Source organism: Ictalurus furcatus, chromosome 19, assembly GCF_023375685.1.
Source record: "Ictalurus furcatus strain D&B chromosome 19, Billie_1.0, whole genome shotgun sequence".
NCBI lineage: Eukaryota > Metazoa > Chordata > Actinopteri > Siluriformes > Ictaluridae > Ictalurus > Ictalurus furcatus.
Window position 1 is genome coordinate 15,050,707 of NC_071273.1, and position 21,466 is coordinate 15,072,172.

The window sequence follows — 21,466 nt, forward strand, 5'->3', positions numbered from 1 at the left end:
CTGCCTCAGTTTCACAGCTGAGCCTCAGTGCAAACAGAAAAACAACAAACAAAACATTTTCCTGAAAAAGAACAAAGTTACACAGATGACATGAATTACACTACGGGGCTTTCCTGTTTCCTCACCTTAGACACTACGAGCAGATCAGAGTTTATATCAATGAAAACTCACTGTGCATCTCCATTTAAAAAACAGGAGCTGAAGAGGTTTCATGATTCAGAGAGCACATTATCCACAAAGGGGGCATCTCAGTTGGGTTGTCTGGCAACAATGGAAAAATGGCATTAGGTTCACAGTGGCACATGGTGAGAACAGCTGGTAAGTGCCAGGAGTCCTTTTCAATTTAAAGTTATTAAACCCAACTCTGCCTAAGCAAATCTGTTGTTCTGTCCCACTTATAAATGCCATGTCAGAGTACCCTAGACCTTGATGGCTACATTCTTTTCTATTCTTGGCACTTGAAACATCTCAGAAAGTGCCTCTCCATAGCTTTGTCTGATTTGAGTGGATGTTACAATGTTTAGCTTGTGGGTGAGTTTAGGACAACTCCGCAAAGAGCTTGCAGGTGTCAATCATCCACTGGTCTACTGACGATTGCTAATCATTCTCTACCAATCAGGTAAATGGGGGCTGATGGAAATGAGCTGAATTACTCCCACTTGTTTTGGATTATGAACATATCAGTGTGAGCTTTCCAAAATAAAAGAATTTGTGCTGTTTTGCATTTCTACCCAGCTGTTACATTTAACAAGACAGTGCAATTTAATGAGTAAAGCCACTACGAGCAGTATCATATGAAAAAAAAAAAAAAAAACAGCACTGTACTAAAGAGTTATTGGATTGCGCTTCGTCAGTAAGTGGTATAAAAGACTGTCACTTATATGGTGCTGGAGGATACACAATAATATTCCACAGTTTCTTCAAGCACAACCACAGACTTGCAGTTATTATACATAATTATGCTGTATGATATGGTTATAACTGTTTTAAGCAGGGCAGCTGACGCAAAGACCAGTAAGAAGCATGAAAACATTTATCACTGTGCCAGGAAAGAGAGAAGGCAATGCTAAGTGCTCAGCATGGACACAGATTTGGCTGAGCTACAATGCAGTTGATTAGAGTGAAAAGCCTTTGATGCAAAATTTGCTTGAGCGCTTAATTCATCATGACGGCACAACAATAAATTTTACGCTTTTAACAGGGAGAAATGCAGTCCATTCAGAGAGTTCTCCATCATCCTGTCCTAAACTTCTATTATGGGGAGTGCACAGCGTTTCTGAACATATAAATCAATTCACTAATATTACTGTAGCATGCTTAGTGACCACAGATCTCTGGTTGCTCTTTCAACCCTGTACTAGCATTTAAAGTCACTGCTAGATGGCTTCCTTGGCTTTCTTTTAGGAATTCACCAAAGGCAAAAAGTAAAAAACAATTTTGGTGAAGAAATAAGCTTTATTGTTAGGCCAAATGCAAATTAAAACTTCTGTTTAACATGGTTATGCAACCTCTTGCATATTTGGTAGCCATGTTGAAATTGGTACAGTACTTGGCTTGCAGATCTACAGAAGAAGGCACTAAATCAAGTGAAATCAAATGACTGAGTAAACGACAAGTGTTAACTACTACAGCACTGGTGTTGACTAAAGCAGTGCTTAACTGTGATTCAAAGCCCATGAGCATAGTTTATTTTATTGGTTAAGAAATTCCTTTAATTAGTCAACAGTTAAAGACGCAGATGCTTCCTGATTTTAAACTCATCAACACTACACACTTATTTTAAGGAACCATCATGATAACGGAAATAAGTATGATGAATCCAATTTCTCAGAATGTATATCTGAGGGCAAATATTTGAAAGCATTTATATGGTGTAAATATTAGGATAATGCAAACTAGACTGTCGGTGGATTGTTTATACAAATGGCCTTTGCCAATGTTAATCTGGCAAACTGCTTGTCCAAAAAGCAATGCACAGTCTTTCTATATTTAATTAAAGCATTTTATAGCTTTCCCATCAGTCTGAGAGAAGGCCAAGCTTAGGTTACTCAGCCACTTAATTCTCCGTAATGTTATATGAGTAATGCTAATGTGACAAGGGCCATGCAGATAATGCACTTCCACTATCACTGACACCCCATCATACTGACATCCACACACACATTGTGTGCTCAAAGGGCAGAAATACAGCTTATATCAAATGGTTTGACTTTATGAGTAAGAAAATCAAAGTATGCTAAGGATGGTAATTAGATGATGGAATGTGGGTGGAACATGGGCATCTCCCTAATGAACGGCATAAATAAATGCTTTAAAACTAAATGAGAATAAGAGCATGGTGGTATAGCAGGTAATGTTGATGCTTCACACCTTCTGTGTCTAGGGTTGGAACCTGAGCACTGGTTACTGTCTATACAGAGTTTCACCCACTGTTCAATTCCTTCTATCTCCTAAATACTGGTAGGTGGATTGGTTGCTCTAAATTGCCCAAGGTGTGTGTGTGTGTGTGTGTAATTGTTGGCTTTTTTATTTATTTATTTTTTACATATTTGGTCAAGCAACAATTTGATCCTCTTTGAAACAGTGCCTATTAATAAAGTTGATATACTTGAACAAAACCACAAGGAAAAAATTTTTTTTCAAACATTTATTCAACAAAAATATCAATAGATGTGATATTCTTCTGTGGAAAGTAAGCACACCCTTGGCCTCAGAAGCTAGTATTGCCCCTTTTAGCAAAAATAACTTCTTGTAGGTGTTCTGTATAATTGTCCACCAGTCTCTGACATCGACTTGGTGGAATTTTTGACCACTCTTCCATGCAATATTGTTTCAGTTGCAAGATGTTTGAGGGTTTTCTTGCATGTACTGTCAGTTTCAAATCCCTCCACAACATTTCAATGGGATTTAAATCCAGGCTTTGACTAGGCCATTCCATAACCCTCCATTTCTCCTTTCTGGGCCATTCCTTGGTGGATTTGCTAGTGTGCTTAGGATCATTATCCTGTTGAAAGGTCCGCTTTTGGTCCAACTTCAACTTTTCGACAGATGGCCTCACGTTATCTTCAAGCAATCTTAGATATGATGCAGAATTCATAGATGAATCAATGAATTCAAGCTGTCCAGTGGCAGAGGTAGCCAAGCAACCCCAAACCATAACATTTCCATCACTGTGCTTCACAGTTGGTATGAGGTGCATATTATTCCAAAAAGCCTGGTCTTTGCCTATATGCTCATTGGCAAACTGTAGTCTTACAAAGGCTTTTTCCTGGCACGCCTCCCATGCAGGTTAAATTTGTGCAGTCTCTCTCTGATTGTAGAAGCATGCACTTTGACAGCAACAGTTACAAGACCTACTTTCAGAAATTTTGGGGTTCTTGGAGACTTCTTTTTGCTCCAGCTCTTGGGCTGAATTTGCTGGGACAGCCAGTCCTGGACAAATTAGCAGTCGTGAAATCTGTGCCAGTCGAAGATGATTTTCCTTACAGTGTGATGATGTATTTCAAATAATTTGGAGATCTTTTTAAATGCCTTGCCAGACTCATAACAGCCTTTTTTTTTGAAGGCCTTACAGAACTCGAGCTGTGAGATTTTTAAATAAGACTAAGCACTCCCTAAGCAGGTTCTACTCACTGGAACCCAATCTTGAACACCTGATTCTAATTTTATGAATTTGAAGGTATGATAAATGCAGGGTTGTACATACTTTTTCCATGGGACTGATCTGTTTTTTTGTTCATTTAAATTGTGAAAATTACTCCAAAATGTCAATTTTATGTCATTTGAGAGAGTGTCACCTTTATTAATAGGCACTATTTCAAAGAGGATCAAATGTTTGCTTGTCCAAAAAATGTAAAAAAAAAAAAAACGATTTCCATGGGGTGTACTTATTTTTTCAGATACACTTATATAAACACACACACACACACACACACACACACACACACACACACACACAACACTGTCCAGTGGTTACTAATGCTGCACGTTATGACTGCATAAAAAAGAATTAGCCATGACTAAAGGAATGGCACCGATGTCTATGAACACTTCAAATATCATAAATCTAGGCCAGCCGTGCATAATGACCAAAATGCTATCACTGCTTGTAAGAGACATTTTAAAAACCACTGTATATACAGCAATGATTGTGTAACCATCGAAATTGAGAATTTATAAATCTAAAAAAATTAAAAGAAAAGACGGGCTTTTCCAACTAGAAAAGATTTATATCTTTTCTTTATATCCTATGAAGGTTGTAAAGTCAATTTTTGACAGCTGTTGCTGCCTCCACCATGTAAGTGTAATTAAATGAAGCATGATCTAGAGTCTGTCATTAAAATAGTACAACCCTAGGAGGCTGCTTAGCAACATGGTCTTTGTGGTCACTAAGAGCTTATTCTACTTCCCAGAAAACACAGAGGAAGAAAAATGGCCCTGGCTACTGAAATTAGGATACAAGGACTCTTGCTGTTTCAGAGCATTTTCTCTTAAGCTAATAGTCCTTTGTCTCACTGATGCATGAAAGAAAAAAATAAAAACCAATTGGACATAAGTACATGGTGTTATTTCCTCTTTGCCATGCAAGTCCATCATCACAATTCCAGCAAAAACAGGCAAGGGTCAAAAAACCAAGAGGTAGAGAGGCAACATATAGTGTCTTGTTCAATATACTGATTCAATAAAGTATACTTATTCAATAAAGTATAATTATTAAGTATACCCACAATCCAAAGCTTAGTGTCAATGTTCAAATGATGTACCCTATAGATAGCCATAATGCACTTTGAACAGGGAATATAAAAAATGTGAACAGAAAGGGTAGGACTTACCACACCTTCAGTTAAATATACAGTGTGAGCTGGTCTAATATTTCTATAAGAAATGGAAATGAGATTTTTGTGGTGCTGAGAATAAATTAGTATCTACAGTTACAATCAAAATTATTCAACCTGCACTTCAAATCAGGTTTATTGTGAAAATTTACACTTTCAGCTGTTTACAATGAACACATCAAACAAAAGCAATTGAAATAGTTCAACACAATGGATGCTTCAAGTGGTTTCCCCAAATTCAACTGAAAATGCAACTTATACTGACTTCTCCAGTTTCAAAATTATACAACCCTTTCATTGCAAGCATCTTAAGTACTTAGTAGAGCACCCTTTTGCTGTTATGACCTGCTGCAAAGGAGATGCAGAGCCAGACACCAGCTTCTGGCAGCGTTCCTGAGGAATCTTATCCCATTCTTCATGAGCAATGGCCTCCAGTTCAGTAATATTCTTGGGTTTGCGTGCTGCAACCGCCTTCTTCAAATCCCACCAGAGGTTTTCTATGGGGTTCAAGTCAGGTGATTGTGATGGCCCTGTAGAATCCTCCAGGACTTCTAGTGCAACCAAGCCTTGGTGGAATTTGAAGTATTGCTTGGGATCATTGTTCTGTCCAATGAAGGTCCAATGACGCTCAAGCTTCAGCTTCCTCACAGACAGCATGACGGTTTCTCCTAGGATTTCTTGATACTTTCATGAATCCATCTTGCCTTCCACATGCTGCAGGTTTCCAGTGCCAGAGGATGCAAAGCAGTCCCAGAGCATCACCGAGCCACCACCATGCTTGACTGTGGACAGAGTGTTCTTTCTTCATTCTTCTTTCTCCAGACATACCGCTAATCCATTGTGGCGAAAAGTTCCAGGTTTTTTTTCATCGCTCCACAGAACAGAATCCCAAAATTCTGTGGTTTATTTATATGATTTTGAGCCGACTTTTCTTGTGCTTTTGGGTCAGTAGTGGTGTACATCTTGGAGCTCTGGCATGGAAACCTTCTGTGTTCAGTATGTGCCTTACTGTGCTCACTGAAACCTCAGTGTCTGTTGCCACCAAGTCTTGCTGGAGGTCTTTTGCAGTCACTCGAGGGTTTTTCCTAACCTGCCTTCTCAGAAATCCGGTTGCAGCCATTGATAGCTTCCTTTTTCTGCCCTGTCCAGGTATTTCATACATTTTCTGCCCCTAACCAGTTCAGGTATTTCATGTGCTCCAGCTCAAGCACATCTAGTATAACTAATGAAGCCCTTGATCAGTTGTATCAGGTGTGTTTGAGACAACGCCTGTTTTGTATATTTGTGCTGTTGTGAGGGATTCTATTCAGGGGGTTGAATAATTTTGAAACTGGAGAAATCATTATAAGTTGCATTTTCAGTTGAATTTGGAGAAACCACTTGAAGCATTCGTTGTGTTGAACTATTTCAATTGCTTTTGCTTGATTTGTTCATTGCAAACAGCTCAAATTCTGTAAATTTTCACAATAAACCTGATGTGCAATGGTGGTTGAAGAATTTTGATTGCCTCTGTATTAGAGATTCCTGGAACCATTGTCAGTTGGCTTGAGCTTCATTCGTTTTGGGAGAGTTTTTGGTTGAAAATTGTCAGCTTGTAGTTTGTCAATATTGTTACTTGCATCATAGCTTACAGTAAATTCTGTCCTTTTCTAAATCTGGTTCACACAAATGTGGTCTGTGCATTAGCCACTCCACTACATTATTCTGTTACCCCAAAACACCCACTATAAAATCTTGCTGGTGCTGCCACTGAACAGGAGGCTGCATGTAAGTCACTTGGGACATTTTCCTGCACTGTGCTCATTTGAATGTTGTGGATCATGATTCTCAGCAAAGCTCTAGTTATCTTCTCATGATTTCCCTGAAGTGCAAGACATGTACAGTTCTAACAATCACTAAACATGCACAAGGCAGCTTCAAGCATGATCCTTATGACTGACACGGTTGTAGGGATACCAGTATCTGCAGCTAGTACAGACAAAAAATAATAGCTAAGCAAACAAAAATCATGTGATGAGCCCATGGACCTGAACAGACAGCAGTAACCATTACATTTATTTCTGATTTGTCAAAGACGGTCAGCAGGTTCATTGGCCCATCAAATTAAACTAGCTTCTTCAAAATATTATCCCTTTAATTATACTGAATATTATACTGAATAGCATGATTTGCTATCTTTTAAGATGTGTTAATGCTGCACAAATTAATTAGTGCTGGAAGAATGAGGTGTTCTAGACTGTTATTTATTTATTTATTTACCTTTCAGTATCTGTATGATCGCCTCTTCTAGAAACACTTCATACTGCCTAGACTGTTGTAATAACCCAACTTCAAAATAATACAAAACATAATAATACAGTTCTAACATCTGCATATTGATCAAAAAGATAGACATATTTTGGTAGGTAAGGACGACATTAATAACACAACATCAAACAAAATTAAGTCAGGGTGTTATAACACTTGGATTATGCTATAACCCTGTAATAGGCAGTTGAGAGTTGGCGACATACTGTCATTCAGCATACCTTTGTTCAACTGTGTTCAATATAGCAGATGTGTTTCCTGTCGCCACTGTGACAATGTGAGACACAGTAGAGCTAATATCATTAACCAGGATTACCCCACTACATATATATATATATATATATATATATATATATATATATATATATATATAAACCCACAAGACCTGAAACTAGCCCAAATATTCAGATACTGAAAAAGAGACACACCTTTTTCCCCTCAGCCTTCATGTGGGAAGCAAGGTCACCGTGCTGCACACACATGGTGTGTGAACATTATCCACTCCATAATCCCCCTTTCCCTCTCCCAATCTCTGCAGTATATCTTACAATCGAAACAGTTCTGTACATCACAGACACACTATCCTTACACACTGCCTCTGTTTTCTGGAAATGTATTAGATTTAATTCAGATTATTTGCTACAACAGAAGATTTTGGCAGCCACAGTGCTTTTTTAAAGTAACCCAATTTGGTGAAAAACTGCAACCGTGGCAACCCTATTGCTAACTGTCTTGTCCAATAATTCTGTTCCACTGAAAATGTTCATAGAAGGAGCATGGGACAGTGTGATTCCTGCCCTAGTGGGCCTCTATTAGTGCTAGTTGCAATTCCCATGTTTGACAACTAGGTGCACTAATAACTTTATGGAAGCTATAGTAAATCAGTCTGTACAGGATTTCAGAAGTTTTTTTTGTGACTGTTGTGGCCAAAAATGCTTGATTTGCTGCTGTTTTTTCAAAATTTGCCATGCAACTTGCGGATATTTTTGTGCTTTTTTTTTTTTCCCTGAAGACTACTTGAATTGGCGAAACCGCAATCGCACTTAATTGTTTTGCACGGTCTTTTGCAGTGACGCTTGTTGGTAAAGGAGACCTTTTAGCTGTACTCCTGTTTGACGCACATGAACCGAAGATGGCTTTGGCTGAATGTGATGACGTCACATGACGTGTGTTGGCCCAAATCTCCGGATAATCTGCAGTAATGTTGAAAAATTGCAAGCTCCTCAGAATATTGCAGTTCACTTGATTTTGCATTAATTTCTGCAATCACAAAATAACACAATCCTGGAGGAAGTGGTAAGTAGGGCATGGAGTGTGTTGCCCCATGAGTGCAGAACGTCTAGAAAGGAGATCAAATAAATGGAACATTGGCTTATATCGGTCATATAGCAACATTGTTTTTAAATCGGTCACTCAAAAGACATAATTAGTATTTCATTTAATTAGTATTTAATCTAAAATATATGGAGTTGTGAACTATATGGCCAAAAATTTTTGGACACCTGACCATCACACTCATGTGGTTCTTCCCCAAACTGTTGCTGCAAAGTTGGAAGTACACAACTATACAGAATGTCTTCTGTGCTGTAGCATTCCAATTTCCCTTCATTGAAACAAACAGGCCCAAACATGTTGCAACATTGCAATAGTGCACAAAGAAAGTTCCGGGAAGACATAATTTGCCAAGGGTGATGTGGAAGATCTCATGTGGCCTGCACAGAACCCGGACCCCAGCCACACGTAAGTGTGACAATGTGATTAACAGGTGTCCACAAACATTTGGCCATTATATATAGTTAAATAGTCAAATCACTTTCTAAATTAGATGTAGATAATTTTCATTACAGTGGAATGATGTATTTCAAATAATTTGGAGATCTTTTTAAATTCCTTGCCAGACTCAGAGGCCACAACCTTTTTTTCTGAAGGCCTTATAGAATTTTTTAGGGGAGACCACACACCTCAATATCAAAGAGAACAACAGACACTAGATATGAAAGGGGTATAAATAAGACAGGTTCCACCTGCACTCCCTAAGCAGGTTCTAATCACTGGCACCCAATCTTCAACACCTGGTTCTAATTATATGGATTTGAACATGTGATAATTGTAGGCTTCTACTTATTTTTCAACATGACTGTATGTGTGTGTGTATGTATATATATATATATATATATATATATATATATATACATATATATATATATATATATATATATATATATATATATATACACACACACACACACACAACATATATATATATATATATATATATATATATATATATATATTATGTGTATGTATGTATGTATATGCCCCTGTGGACAACCAACCACTAAAGAAAACTGTGCATTCTAAGCCTTAAAAAGTACCTATTATGCAAAATTCACTTTTACATGGTGTTTGAACCTAAAGTGTGTGTGTACACAACCACCTTACAACAGTCTGCCATGTTCTCTGTACTGGAGCAGCTATAACGATAAGAAGAATGTCTCGACTTCGGTAGTTTGATTTGAAGTGTTCTGTTGTTGGCTGTAAGAATGAACATGAGTCTTCATGAGTCTTCCGGCCTCAGAGCCACTGAAGACACAGTGGAGTTTTATTTTTGAAGGAAATTGAGCCCCCCAAAATAGATAAATTCTTATAGATTTGTTTGAATCATTTTACACCAGACTGCTTTGTGAACGAAGGTCAATACAAAGCAGGATTTTTGAAAAGTTTATTCTCAAGCATGGATCAATACCAACTGTTCGTGGTCCAGCTTCATATCCAGAAGATGAATATTTTGTGAATGTTTGCAAATCACCTGTCCGAATGTGCTCGTTAGCAAATTCCACAGATAACGCGGCTAAAGTTACCATTGTCTCTGATCGTATTCACAGAGACCAGAGCTATGTCGTCATTTATATTTTTAACCCGAAAATGCTTACCATCTGTATAATTCATACATTCTGGTTTATACATGTAGGGTTGAACACCATTATTTACAATATCAGTCGTATTGGTTCTCGTGAATTCTTGTTGCTGTAGTATCCGAAGCACGAGCTGTAAAGGCACAGCACTCTTCTGGAAAGTGGGCAGCATCTCATTTGCATTTAATGAGACACAAAAAGTGTGTTTTTGCTTCCACCCATAAAGGGGCATTTACAGCATGGCATAATAAATGATCCGTAAGGTAACATGAGCTGAACATTCATAGACACATTCTGCAGACACCTGAGACTTGCATTACATTTTGTAAAAAGGGGCCTAATAGATCTCCTTTAATGTAGGTTTATTTGTGATTGACAAGATCTGATTCAGCATTTGTCCCCATCTGTAGAGGAGCTGTAAAGGAGTTTTATCACCTAATTCTGGTTTAGGAGATAAAGCCATCTCTTAATACAAACTTCTCATAAATGATTTCGGCTGTGTGCATGAGTCACTGACCTTAGCCAATACTGCTACAGTCCCCAGTCACGGATAATGAAAGAGAAAACACTGGCTTTATTTCACATGGGCGGCTGGGGACTGCCGCTAATAAAAACACACACTGACAACCGACTGGAGAGTATATATTCTAGATTTGCAGAATCCACGACTCCCACCCTGCTGTTTAAAAATAGAGCCTCCAGGGAAATAGCTATTTGCAGACCTCTTGTCCTGAACTATATAAAAAAGCATTAACATGACTCTTAAAAGCATTGCCTCAGAGGCATGTTTACATGCAGCTTGGAGCAGATAAACAAGGCTTCAGTCACTGTCCCAAAAAAAAGAAAAAAAAGAAGAAGAAAAAGAAAAAAAAGAAAAGAAATACACAGACTGAAGATTTCATCAGTTCTCCAAACTAAACATCATGCAACAACACTGCATGTGTACTGTACTATATTAAGGCAAAATTTGCGCAGCATTAATGGAACGGACGAACTAATGTTCTTGCATCTATAAATAGTATGCATTCAACACTATAATTATCTTAATTCACTGTATGGAAAATGTTTACATAAAACATTTATTCATGTCATAGGAGAATACAATAACTGACATACCAAAACCTGTACAAAGCACGTGTGTTTCTGTAAAGAAAAAAAACCCAATGGCTCACAGTGAGGGTATACACTCAACACCAAAGATCATTCAATCTAGTGAGGAACTAATGGGCAGTCTGAGCTACACACTACATGACACACTAATCACATCTCAATTCTTGTTTCACTAAATGTGTCATCAGAGAGGCAAAATGGGCTCCATGAATTAAAAATAGCTTTTCTACAGCATAATTTAGAGTCCACAACTGCTCATTCAAAGAGGCACTTTAAACTCAAATAACCACCTTTTTACCTGTTCACATGGAAGCATAAAGTCAAAGGCACTTATAAAGTTAGCTTGAGAGAATGAAATTCAGCACTCCTAGAGAAATGATGATAATGGGCATAAAATAACCACACAGCAGTGTGTCAATACTGAAATTTTGCTGACATTTAGTTTGAATATAATGAATTGTTTTGTTATAAATTTGTGGATACACTTATAGCTATGTGCATAAAAGCTTATTAATTAAAGTAAACTAAGCAAAATGCAGAGAGGAAATCTTTACCTTAACATGTTGCTAAGCCTGTTTCATAAACATATATTTTATAGGTAATAGATTTGAGCAATGTTGCTTGTAGATCAATTACCAGCATTGGCTCAGAATTTCCTTATCAGTGCATCCTTGGGTCCAGAAAAAAAGTACTGCAAGAATTAAAGGGAATGCAGACACCAAAATTAGACCATGAAGTACACAAAGACCTCTGCAGCTGGCCAAGAAACCAAAATTAAAGGTAGGTTTAATCTGTTTTAAACAAACAGAAGAAAAGGCACGTGTCATGTCAGAGATCACAGTTCAGATCTATGATCGAACAAGTTTGATTCCCTGCCCTGTGTCGAGGACAGCAGGGGGAAACCAGCCCAGCTTGAGCCTCCTGAAGCAGCGCAGGCAGGCACTGCACAGCCATAACAGATTCAGCCCACAGCACCAGTTAGCCATAGCCACCAGTGGGTAAGTGACACGGGGGAAGTGGGTCTTCCAGTGCTTTTCCACGTCACTGCCAGTCGGCAGGTGGAGTCTGTAGTCACTCCAACATTTGGACACGCCGTATACGGCTGTGAGGGGACGCCCTCGCTCCGCCCACTGCACGCCACTCTCTGGTTCACAGTTGTACTCCACCCACTCAGAGGTAAAGTCTCCCAGGCGAGGGGCGTCCTGGCTTTCGGCATCCCTTGCTGAATTCATTTCAGCTCCCTGTACAGCCACATAAAGCCCATCCACCCTCTGCACAGCCTTCACCCATGGCCCAGAGTTCTCTGTATCCAGCACCAGGATGAGGCGGGAGGAGAAGCCAACGTTGCGCTCCTTCCACCAATCGAGGATCTGCCCCAGGCGCAGGCATTCCCCACCTAAAAACGTAACAGTCAGATAACGGTCAGTCAGACGGAGGAGGCTGCCTTATCAATAGGTTTTAAGTATTGAGAATGTAATGACTTATTTTAAGTAAATATTGTCATATTGTAATGACTTATTTTAAGTTAATGGAGGATTATTTTGGTTTTATTTTGGGTTTTTTTAGTCGGTTATGTTACACAAAAGTATGTTACTAACAAAATAAAATTATCATGTTGCAGTAGTCCTATATTATGAATCTGGAAATTAAAAAAAAAAAAAAAAAAAAAAAAAAAAAAAAGGCTTGATGTTCACAGAAAGTTCATAATGTCGGTTGCCCAAAATGTTTGGAAACCCCTGCTCTACTGCCTTCCAGGAATAGGTGTATTTATGCAGAGATCACATGACACTTTATTGTACACAGGTCAACTTCATTCAGCCAATTATGTGACTTCTGATAGTAACTGGTTTCACCAGAATTAGGGGCTTCACAAAAATGTTTTTTTGTTTTGTTTCTGTAAATCAATCCATACAGGATTTCACAGAGGATTTGTTTGTGATTGTTGCAGCCAAAAATGCTTGATTTTGCTGTTTTTTTTTTTTCACAATTTCCGGACTTTTTTGTGCTTTTTTTGTTGCGCAAAACTACTTGAATTGGCAGAATTGCATTTGCACTTTTGCAGTGATGTTTGTTAGGAAATGAGACTTTTCATCTGTACTAATGTTTGACACACATGAATCGAAGAGGGCACTGGCCGAATTGTGGTGCATTGTGGTGACGTCACATGATGCGTCTTGGCCCAATTCGCAGGCGTGTTTTCGTATTGCTGAGTTTCTTTAATTTTGCATTCATTTTTGCTAATGCAAAATCCTAGAGGGACTGGTAAATAATTTTCCAACTGATACTGGTGGTGATCTCCCCCACTTCAATATTATGGGTTATTTTGTGTCGATTCATCACATGTAATCCCAATTGAGGCAGATTTAAAAAAAAACCCAAACATACACAAATCCACATCAGACAGTTCTCAGATCAGTCTGTACAGAAAATTCATGGATATATATTTCCTGGTGGCATGTATGGAGTGAAAAGTCACACTTACAAGGTCAAAGCAGATGCTACTTATAGAGATTGCTGATGGTAGTAATTATAACTCAAAGTTAAGAAAATAAAAAAGCAAGTGAAACTGAGAAAAAGGCCATGAAAGGCCAGTGATGGAGTGCATATGGCAGTGTGTCAGACACATGGCCCAGCATGCTGCAGTCAGACCTATGTAGCAGGGTGAGGCTGTTTCCTTGCCAGCCTGCTCCGATCAAACAGTGTGACATGGCCTCTGCCTCTGTCTATCCCTCATAAGGATAAATAGCTTGGTGAGATACCTCACACACACACAAACAGGAAGATAAAGCATAGTGAAGACACTGTGCCAAGATAAGATAAGAAGTTTTTTTTTTTTTTTTTTTTTACAGTTTGAAAAGCTTTCAGAAAAAAGAAATGTAATGAAAAGACCAGCTAAAACAAAGGTGCCTAAACTCAAACTAAACTGGCAAAGGCTCCAAGTGAAGTAAGTGTGTACATATTAATAACAAAGTGTATAATGAGGCCATTAGTTGTATTTACTATATAACAAGGAAATAATATGTGAATGGTGTACCATAAATAACATTACCAAACACTAGGTAATGAAATTTTCGGTATACATGAGCTAGACATTTTTAAAGCTTTTTACATTTCTAGCACTAAATCAGCATAACCTGTGGTAATGTATTCTAAGCTGAATTTTCTAGTTCCCGACCCTGACTGACCTGTAAGAGCCCAGTCTCCTGTGGGCAAAGTGTGTCCGCTGTAGTAGATGAGGTAGTTGTCATGCCGGGGGCCATCAGCAGTGCGCAGCTCCAGGAAGGAGCGCAGTTTGGCCTGGAGTGCGTCCAGGCTTAGTCCGCTGGTGGAGTAGTCACAGCCAAACGTCTGGATTAAGTGGTGTGAGAAAAGGCGCTGGACAGCGTTGAGCGTTGAAGTGGAGCGCAGGTTCATCTCCTGCACCTGCTCCGGAGGAAGCAGTACCGGCTGACCATCCACACTGTCCAGGCAGACAGAGGAGAAAAGAGGGAATGTGAAAGGATGAATGACATGAATGTATATGAGCTCAAGAAGGGATAGAGGATGGTTATGAGAAGTGTAGAAAAATAAAAAAACAGACCAGGGGAAAAAGGCAGAGTGTGTGCCAGTTATTGATTAAAAGTTCAATTATCCTTTCCACAAAGAACGAAACAACTAAAATTCCCTCATAAACTTCATTCAGCATCTTGCACTACAAAATACACTTAGGCTCAAGGCTCTTATGACCCTTCTGCTCCCTGTTCACTTGGATACAGCGCCACTAAAAAAAAGCCCATTAACCCCGGAAACATTCCCGAGGAGCATAATGGAAGTGTGGAACAGTGTTGCTGTACATGTGCTTGCTGAAGATTGAAATGGCAGCTCTATGTTAGCTATATTAGTTTTAGATGAGGCTTAATCATGTGCAATAACTTGCTCAAAAGAGCAGGGTGAATAGGCAAAAAAAAAAAAAATAATAATAAGGATACTCCACTTTTCTACACTAGTCAAGGGGATGAATGAGGTCGTACTTGAAATTTCATCGGTAATTAAAATTAATAAATAGGCTCCAATGTGGAATCTGCCTGAGATGAAAATGGCTAAAAGAAGCATATGCCAACATAGTCCCCTCTGTCTCTCTTCATGCTACACCCATCTGTCTGTCTCACTCTCCATTTCTCTTCCTTTCTGCCTGTCTCAGCTCCCTGAGGAACCCTCATGATTGTAAAAACATGATCTGCACCCATCAGACAGGAGATTACACCCTGCTATATTCCCCTCATGTGCCAGCTCCCTGCTGAGGCCTGGCTCTCAGTGTGCTGGAATACTGAGCGTGATGGAGCCGTGGGGCTGCATCCTAATCAGCCTTCGCACTCTTGCAGCTTCCCCTTATATTCAGGACACAGCCCTCCCTACACAGCCAGTATTAACCCATGTTTATTAATGGCTATTAGTTTATTTTGCACTCCATTTACCATCACCTACACAGGGACTTCCAGTCATCAACCTCTCCATATGCTTTCAGATCCTGAGTGGACCGCTCAACATGATTCAGCTGTTATCAAACAGGGAGAAGGAAGGAGGTTGACAGTGGCTGTATAAATGTGCCATTTATATAAGTGCGCCATTTATAAATATCAAGGACAAATTAGGGCTTTTACTAATAATAATAATAACTACTACCTATGAGACCAGGGCAGAGGTGAACAAATCTTAAACTCATTATCTAGCATACCTGACAAGTAAAAGCTCCACGGTGTTGCCCAATCTCATCTTTTGTTGGGATTCTTTTGCCCAGAATCCCAACTGACTTGGTTAAGAAGTAGGAGCTAATATGTAAGGAATAACACGACAAACCGTGTTATTATATGAAAATAATGCACGATGTGAAGGGATTGGGGGGGGGGGGGGTGATTGTCGGGGGTCTTCTACCACTCTCGCTCCTCATTTTCCAGAGAAACCATAAAGTGGCTATTACAAAGAACTTACATCCGTGATCCCTTCCATTAACGTTAAATACATGTCTCCTAACAAATAAGCCCCAACATTAACAAAGTAAAATTTATCATTATTAAACAACAGCATGTTTTGAATATTTGTTTATTACTAGTCTTAGATTATGTAGAGCGTCTGCCTTACAAGTCGCTATGTATGAGCTGGTACTATAGAAATAATTACGTGTGATAACAAGCGCATTAATATTAACCTATTGTTCGTTACAGCTGGAACTATTTCCTAGCTGTACTGTTATGTGAAAATATGCATACCGTCTGACCAATGAGATTCAAGCATTCAGCCGTGCTGTGGTATAAAACGTAATAACATATGACAAGCCATTTAGCTAGTTAAACACATTAATACAGACTAATGTAAACAAATGAGTATATAATTACGGGACATGATTATATATCAAGTTTGCAGCTTTGACAAAAAGTCAGCAAGTCATTGGCAAAGGTTTTACCTGTGAACTGTATAACAGTTAGATTTTTGCAGTATGTTTGCAGCAACTCTTCTTTATCTGCTTATGTTTGTATATAAGTGCAGATGTAAAAGGATATCAAACTATACATGTGCTGTTCATTTCTGTTCACATGTTCTGTCATCACATAGAATTTTATATTTCCTCTTGAAATGGAAGGTTACTGCGTGTAGTAAACAGGAGAAATATTTAGTGACATTTGTGCTGCACTTTATACTGCTAAACTTCATCAGCATTTCCACATACCCGCATGTTCCTAATTCTAGAAGTCATGCTGTCCATGCATGCCAATTAATGTACCTAGTAAAAGCCGTGCCATAAAAGCCATGCCTCGGCTGATATGGGACTCAGAATAAGCAGTATGTACTGTAGTTACAATGTCAAGGTGGGTTGCATTATGCTTAAAATTTGCAACATACCAAATGCACATTTTTCCTCCCTTTTTGTGGCTGTCGAATTTACATGTACATGTCCAACTACGAATAACAAACTAATAGCTTGGACATGAAATTTGCTTGTTCCAGGTACCCGGGCTCCTGATTTGTCCATAAGTGAAAATGTACCAATGCCCAAAATATCTACAATGCACAGAGTAAGTTAATATAGATAACTATCCATAATATGTCTACAGTATGCACATAAGTAGAATATTTTTTGTGTATATATGTGGTGTGTTTACCTGCAGTAACTGGTTGGAATAACCACTGCATAGCCCACACAGGTCCCTCCCAGACAGCTGCCCAACTCATGGAAGAGCCCATGCACTAGAGACTCCAGTGAGAGCACCACCAGGAACATGCTCATGAAGAGTGCATTAGAGAGCTGCCAAAAAATGCATTCACACCATCATAATAAGCAAAGAAGGCACATAAAAATTATAATGTGCTTCTGTTTAACATTACTGGTAAATTATGTGAAATTGCTGTAAATGTCAAACAGGTAGCTTGGACACACTGTAACTCACAATGAAAGGAAAGAAGGAAAAAAAAATGAAGAAACCCTTACAGACAGGGAAGGCTGGGCGATCTAGATATGGATTAATCAGTGCTCAGAATTCTCCTGTGACATAGGTGATAACTCAAAAACTACAACTTCTCAGTTATACCCTGATGACTATGTGAACCCTAATCATCAGGTCCAAAACTCCATTTACACCTGGTTGTTTCTGAGCCATGTATCTTGACTGATCCATGAGAAGACTCCGACCACATGTATTTACATATGGAGGGAAAACGTGTCTCCCGTTTGCCAGACCTGAGATCTGATTGTCATATTTTGCATAATATTCAAATAAGCTTATAAGACTTGACCACCACCTTGCTACGCGGTTTCTCATTTGTAGACGTTTACAGAAAATATGTTTGCCACAGTAAAAATAATAAAAATCACAATTTTAACAACTTTGGAAGGGTTTTGGCTGTCAAATGTGGAGAGACGAATGGAAATTACATTTGAATAACAAAAACGCTTCTCAGACGTCCAGAAGTGGTTTGAACAACTGGTTTGGGAATTCCACCCAAATTTTTCACGTCAGTAATTCCTATCCAGATATAAACCTAATGTGTGATGTATAAAACAACAAGTGTAAATGGGGTCTACGAGCCCAGACTACTGCCTATTAATATTGCCTTCGGCAGTGGACAGCCTACAGCAAGGCCCGCAGTGACTCATTTTACAGCACACTATCCTAGAGCTTAGCACTTCTCTGCTTTTCTCAAAAAAGGTACTTCTGCCCAAGGTCTAACAGCCGGTTGTGCATGCTGTCCTCATTTCACACAAGAGAATCAGTAGGAAGAAGTGCACTACTCTGGCACTTACTCATCAACAACAGCAAGGATTAGTCATTATCCTCCTCATTATTCCTGTCATCAGTAAGCTTGCCTGGATGAAACTTTATGCATACAGTTAAAGACATTATCTGGTGTCCTATTTTCCAGTTGTCACTTTTTTCTTTTTTTCATAACCAAATGAAATTGTTAAAAAAAAAAAAAAGTTAACTTAATATGAGAAAGTTTAAATATGTTTAGATATGCAGTTGGACAATCAAAAGGAGTCCTGGTCAAAAACAGAAGCATCAGAAAACGACTACTTAGTTGTGCAACATTTGGCAAAGATAAACACTTAAACACTTCATTCACTATTCATTCATATTCATTCACCATAACCACTTAACCAATTCAGGGAAACACTTACAATGTCTATAATTCTCAAAAGGTGTATGTTTTAACCCGTCCATTGCTGATTAGATACAACTCAAGCCACTTACTATCAGGAAGTGTAATGAATAAACAAACAATTGCTATAGTATAGTAAAAAAAATTGTTTTAAATGAAACAAAAGAAAAGGAAAACTGTTTAATTAGCTCATCTTTTCTTGCCACATTTACAGCCACCGATTCTGTGTTTCCCCTAACAATCTGATTAATACTACAAGAATCCGGCAGCTATGCAACTCACTCACCTGCCATGACACCGCCCCAAGGATGACAGTCGAGAGCAGGCAGAAAAACAGCAGGCGTTCAGAGATGAGGCAGAAATGGCGCACCCCCCTGGAGGCCATGATCCTGTCTAGACTGCGACTATCTGAGCGCTGGGCAGCCTGAACCTTCTGGGACTTGCTCAGCTTGGTGTGGAAGCCCCAAAGCGTGACCAGAAGCACCATGTGGCAAAGCACCCAGAAGAGGCCAAACACACAAAATCCGGGTATAACGAGGTACCAGAACTCCAGGTTTCCCAGTTTCATGGCACAAACCACAAAGAACATCAGCTCCACAACGCTCAGCGGGAAGAGAGAGAGCCTCCTCCACAGCCTGCCTGCTGACAAAAAGGGCATCCAGCGCTCGGTCACTGAAAGACTGCTGAAGTACAAGTCCAGCAGGGGTTCACAAATGAGCCGTCCTAGGTAACAGCCCAGGGCAAACGGGTTAGCCTGGATGCTTAGAGCCTGGAAGAAGGTGATCGAGGTGACTAGAGAAAAGCAGATGAGATTGGGAAGAGCCAAGAGAGACTTCATGCGCAGGTCTACAATAATGGCGCCGAGAGCAACCAGAAGGGCGACGATTGCCGCGGACTTGTAGAGAATCATAGTGGTGCTTGCTATGGCAAAACCCAGGAGCTCGAGAGCCTCTGCTGATGTGAGTACGACTCTCTGGTAGCTAGTGCTACCACACAGGCGGTCTGCCAGCACCCACAGAAAGCGGATGACCAAGCTGGCCAGCAGCATGTAGTTTGTCACTCGCTCCTTCACATCGTTCTCCAGAGAAGAGCTGTTTAGGAAGCACAGGAGGCCCTGAAGAAAGCCGAACCAAAGGTGGAACAGACTCAGGCTGGCCCACTCCATGGAGAAGTAATAATAGAGTATGCTGGAGAGGCCCAAGACAAAGAGACCTAGAATGAATATGACTAGGATTGTAGGTTCGGAGGTGTGCTCCCATCGTACGTACATGCCCAGACACACCGCCACCAGCAGGTTTACACTGGACAGGTAACCCAGGCAGCGGATGGACGACCACATGTCCACCTCGTTTCCTGGCTCCTCAGCAGTCATTGTGCCTTTTTCCAGCGAGGCAGATACACAGACTTCACTCTTTTCTCACTTGTGTTAAAGGCAGCAGTTTGCAGGAGCCTACCACTTTAATATCTGATGAAAACCTCATCACTGCAAAAACACAAGAGGAAAGGTGGTGTTTATTTGCCATAACACATCAAATACAGTGTCGCAAACACATATATCAGGTTCCTTTAATGTCTCTTCATGTCATCATTTCAAGGATCTTTTTCCCTTACAAGTGTCGCCTCTGACTTTCTCATTAAGGATATAATTATAAATTTACCCACGGATATCTGTAAAGCTGCTTTGAGATCATGTCTATTGTTAAATACGCTGTAATGTAAATAAAACGGAGTTGAAAACATGGACTTAAATACTCCTAATTCATGAGCATTACTGTAGTCCAAGCAGCTCGAACAATCCAGAAGTCGTTTTTTTTTTTTTTGCCTGGTTTACGGTTACATACAAATGCCACGAGTTATTATCTGTAACTTGATACGCCTCACTGCCTATTAGTTTGTTTTATGGCGAAATTGAAACAAAATTCGTTTAACAAACTCCTCCTGACTGCCACATCAACTCATTAACCAGCTAGCGTTATGGCGTTATTTCGAACAGCTACCCCTTAGACATGTAGTGCACTAGACATGGCGCAGAAACCATTCTCTCATACCCTACGCAGTGCACTTATATAGCAAGCAGTCAGCCGTTTAGGATACAACGCAGGCCAGGGTTTCGTACTGTTGTTAGCTGTAAAGCTAATATGTACATGTAATATGTATAGCTAATCCGTCGCAGTTTTTAAAACATGACATTCAGAAGATTGGCGGGGTTTGATTTATTCCCTCCTTTGGTTTTTGGTCAGAAAGAGTGTCATATACATAAACATCGAGAAACTTACCTTTACTTATGAGTTAACTTTCTTTCTTCCTTGGACTCCATATTTCCGGACTCGTAACTATGGTGGCCGATGAGGGTCAAACATAGTGGTTACCAATTGAGACGACCGTCACTGTGACGCTATGACTACTATAGTTTAAACCTCGATTTAAACTCACTATCTTTATTTCTGCTCGAGTTCAAATCACTCTTTCAATCTTTCAATCTTTAATTCATTAAAAACGAATAAGTCAATACATGCAATAAATTCACATCTATTATACCACAGCACATTTCAAATTGTTCCAGCTGAACGCAGCTTCATGCTGTTACTGTATTATCAGCTGCCTATGCTATTTCCTAAAAATGCATTATTTTATCTAGTTAATCAGTGATTATCCTAGAAACTATCG

The 21,466-nt window shown here is 39.4% G+C and overlaps 1 protein-coding gene across 3 annotated transcripts; it reads right to left on the reverse strand.

The window, feature by feature from the left end:
• Nucleotides 1-10,856: 10,856 nt before the first annotated feature.
• On the reverse strand, nt 10,857-21,263 carry tmem168a (transmembrane protein 168a). Of its 3 annotated transcripts, none has more exons than XM_053650700.1 (5): nt 21,076-21,263; nt 19,086-20,282; nt 17,305-17,447; nt 14,353-14,627; nt 10,857-12,563 (listed from the first exon to the last, which is right to left on the reverse strand). In XM_053650700.1, exons 2-5 carry the CDS (start codon nt 20,169-20,171, stop codon nt 12,016-12,018), a joined length of 2,052 nt encoding a protein of 683 aa, XP_053506675.1. In that variant the 5' UTR covers nt 20,172-20,282; nt 21,076-21,263; the 3' UTR covers nt 10,857-12,015. The 3 variants fall into 3 exon arrangements, with proteins under 3 accessions (XP_053506675.1, XP_053506677.1, XP_053506676.1); XM_053650702.1 differs by lacking the exon at nt 21,076-21,263 and adding an exon at nt 20,462-20,794; XM_053650701.1 differs by lacking the exon at nt 21,076-21,263 and adding an exon at nt 20,458-20,794.
• Nucleotides 21,264-21,466: the final 203 nt, after the last annotated feature.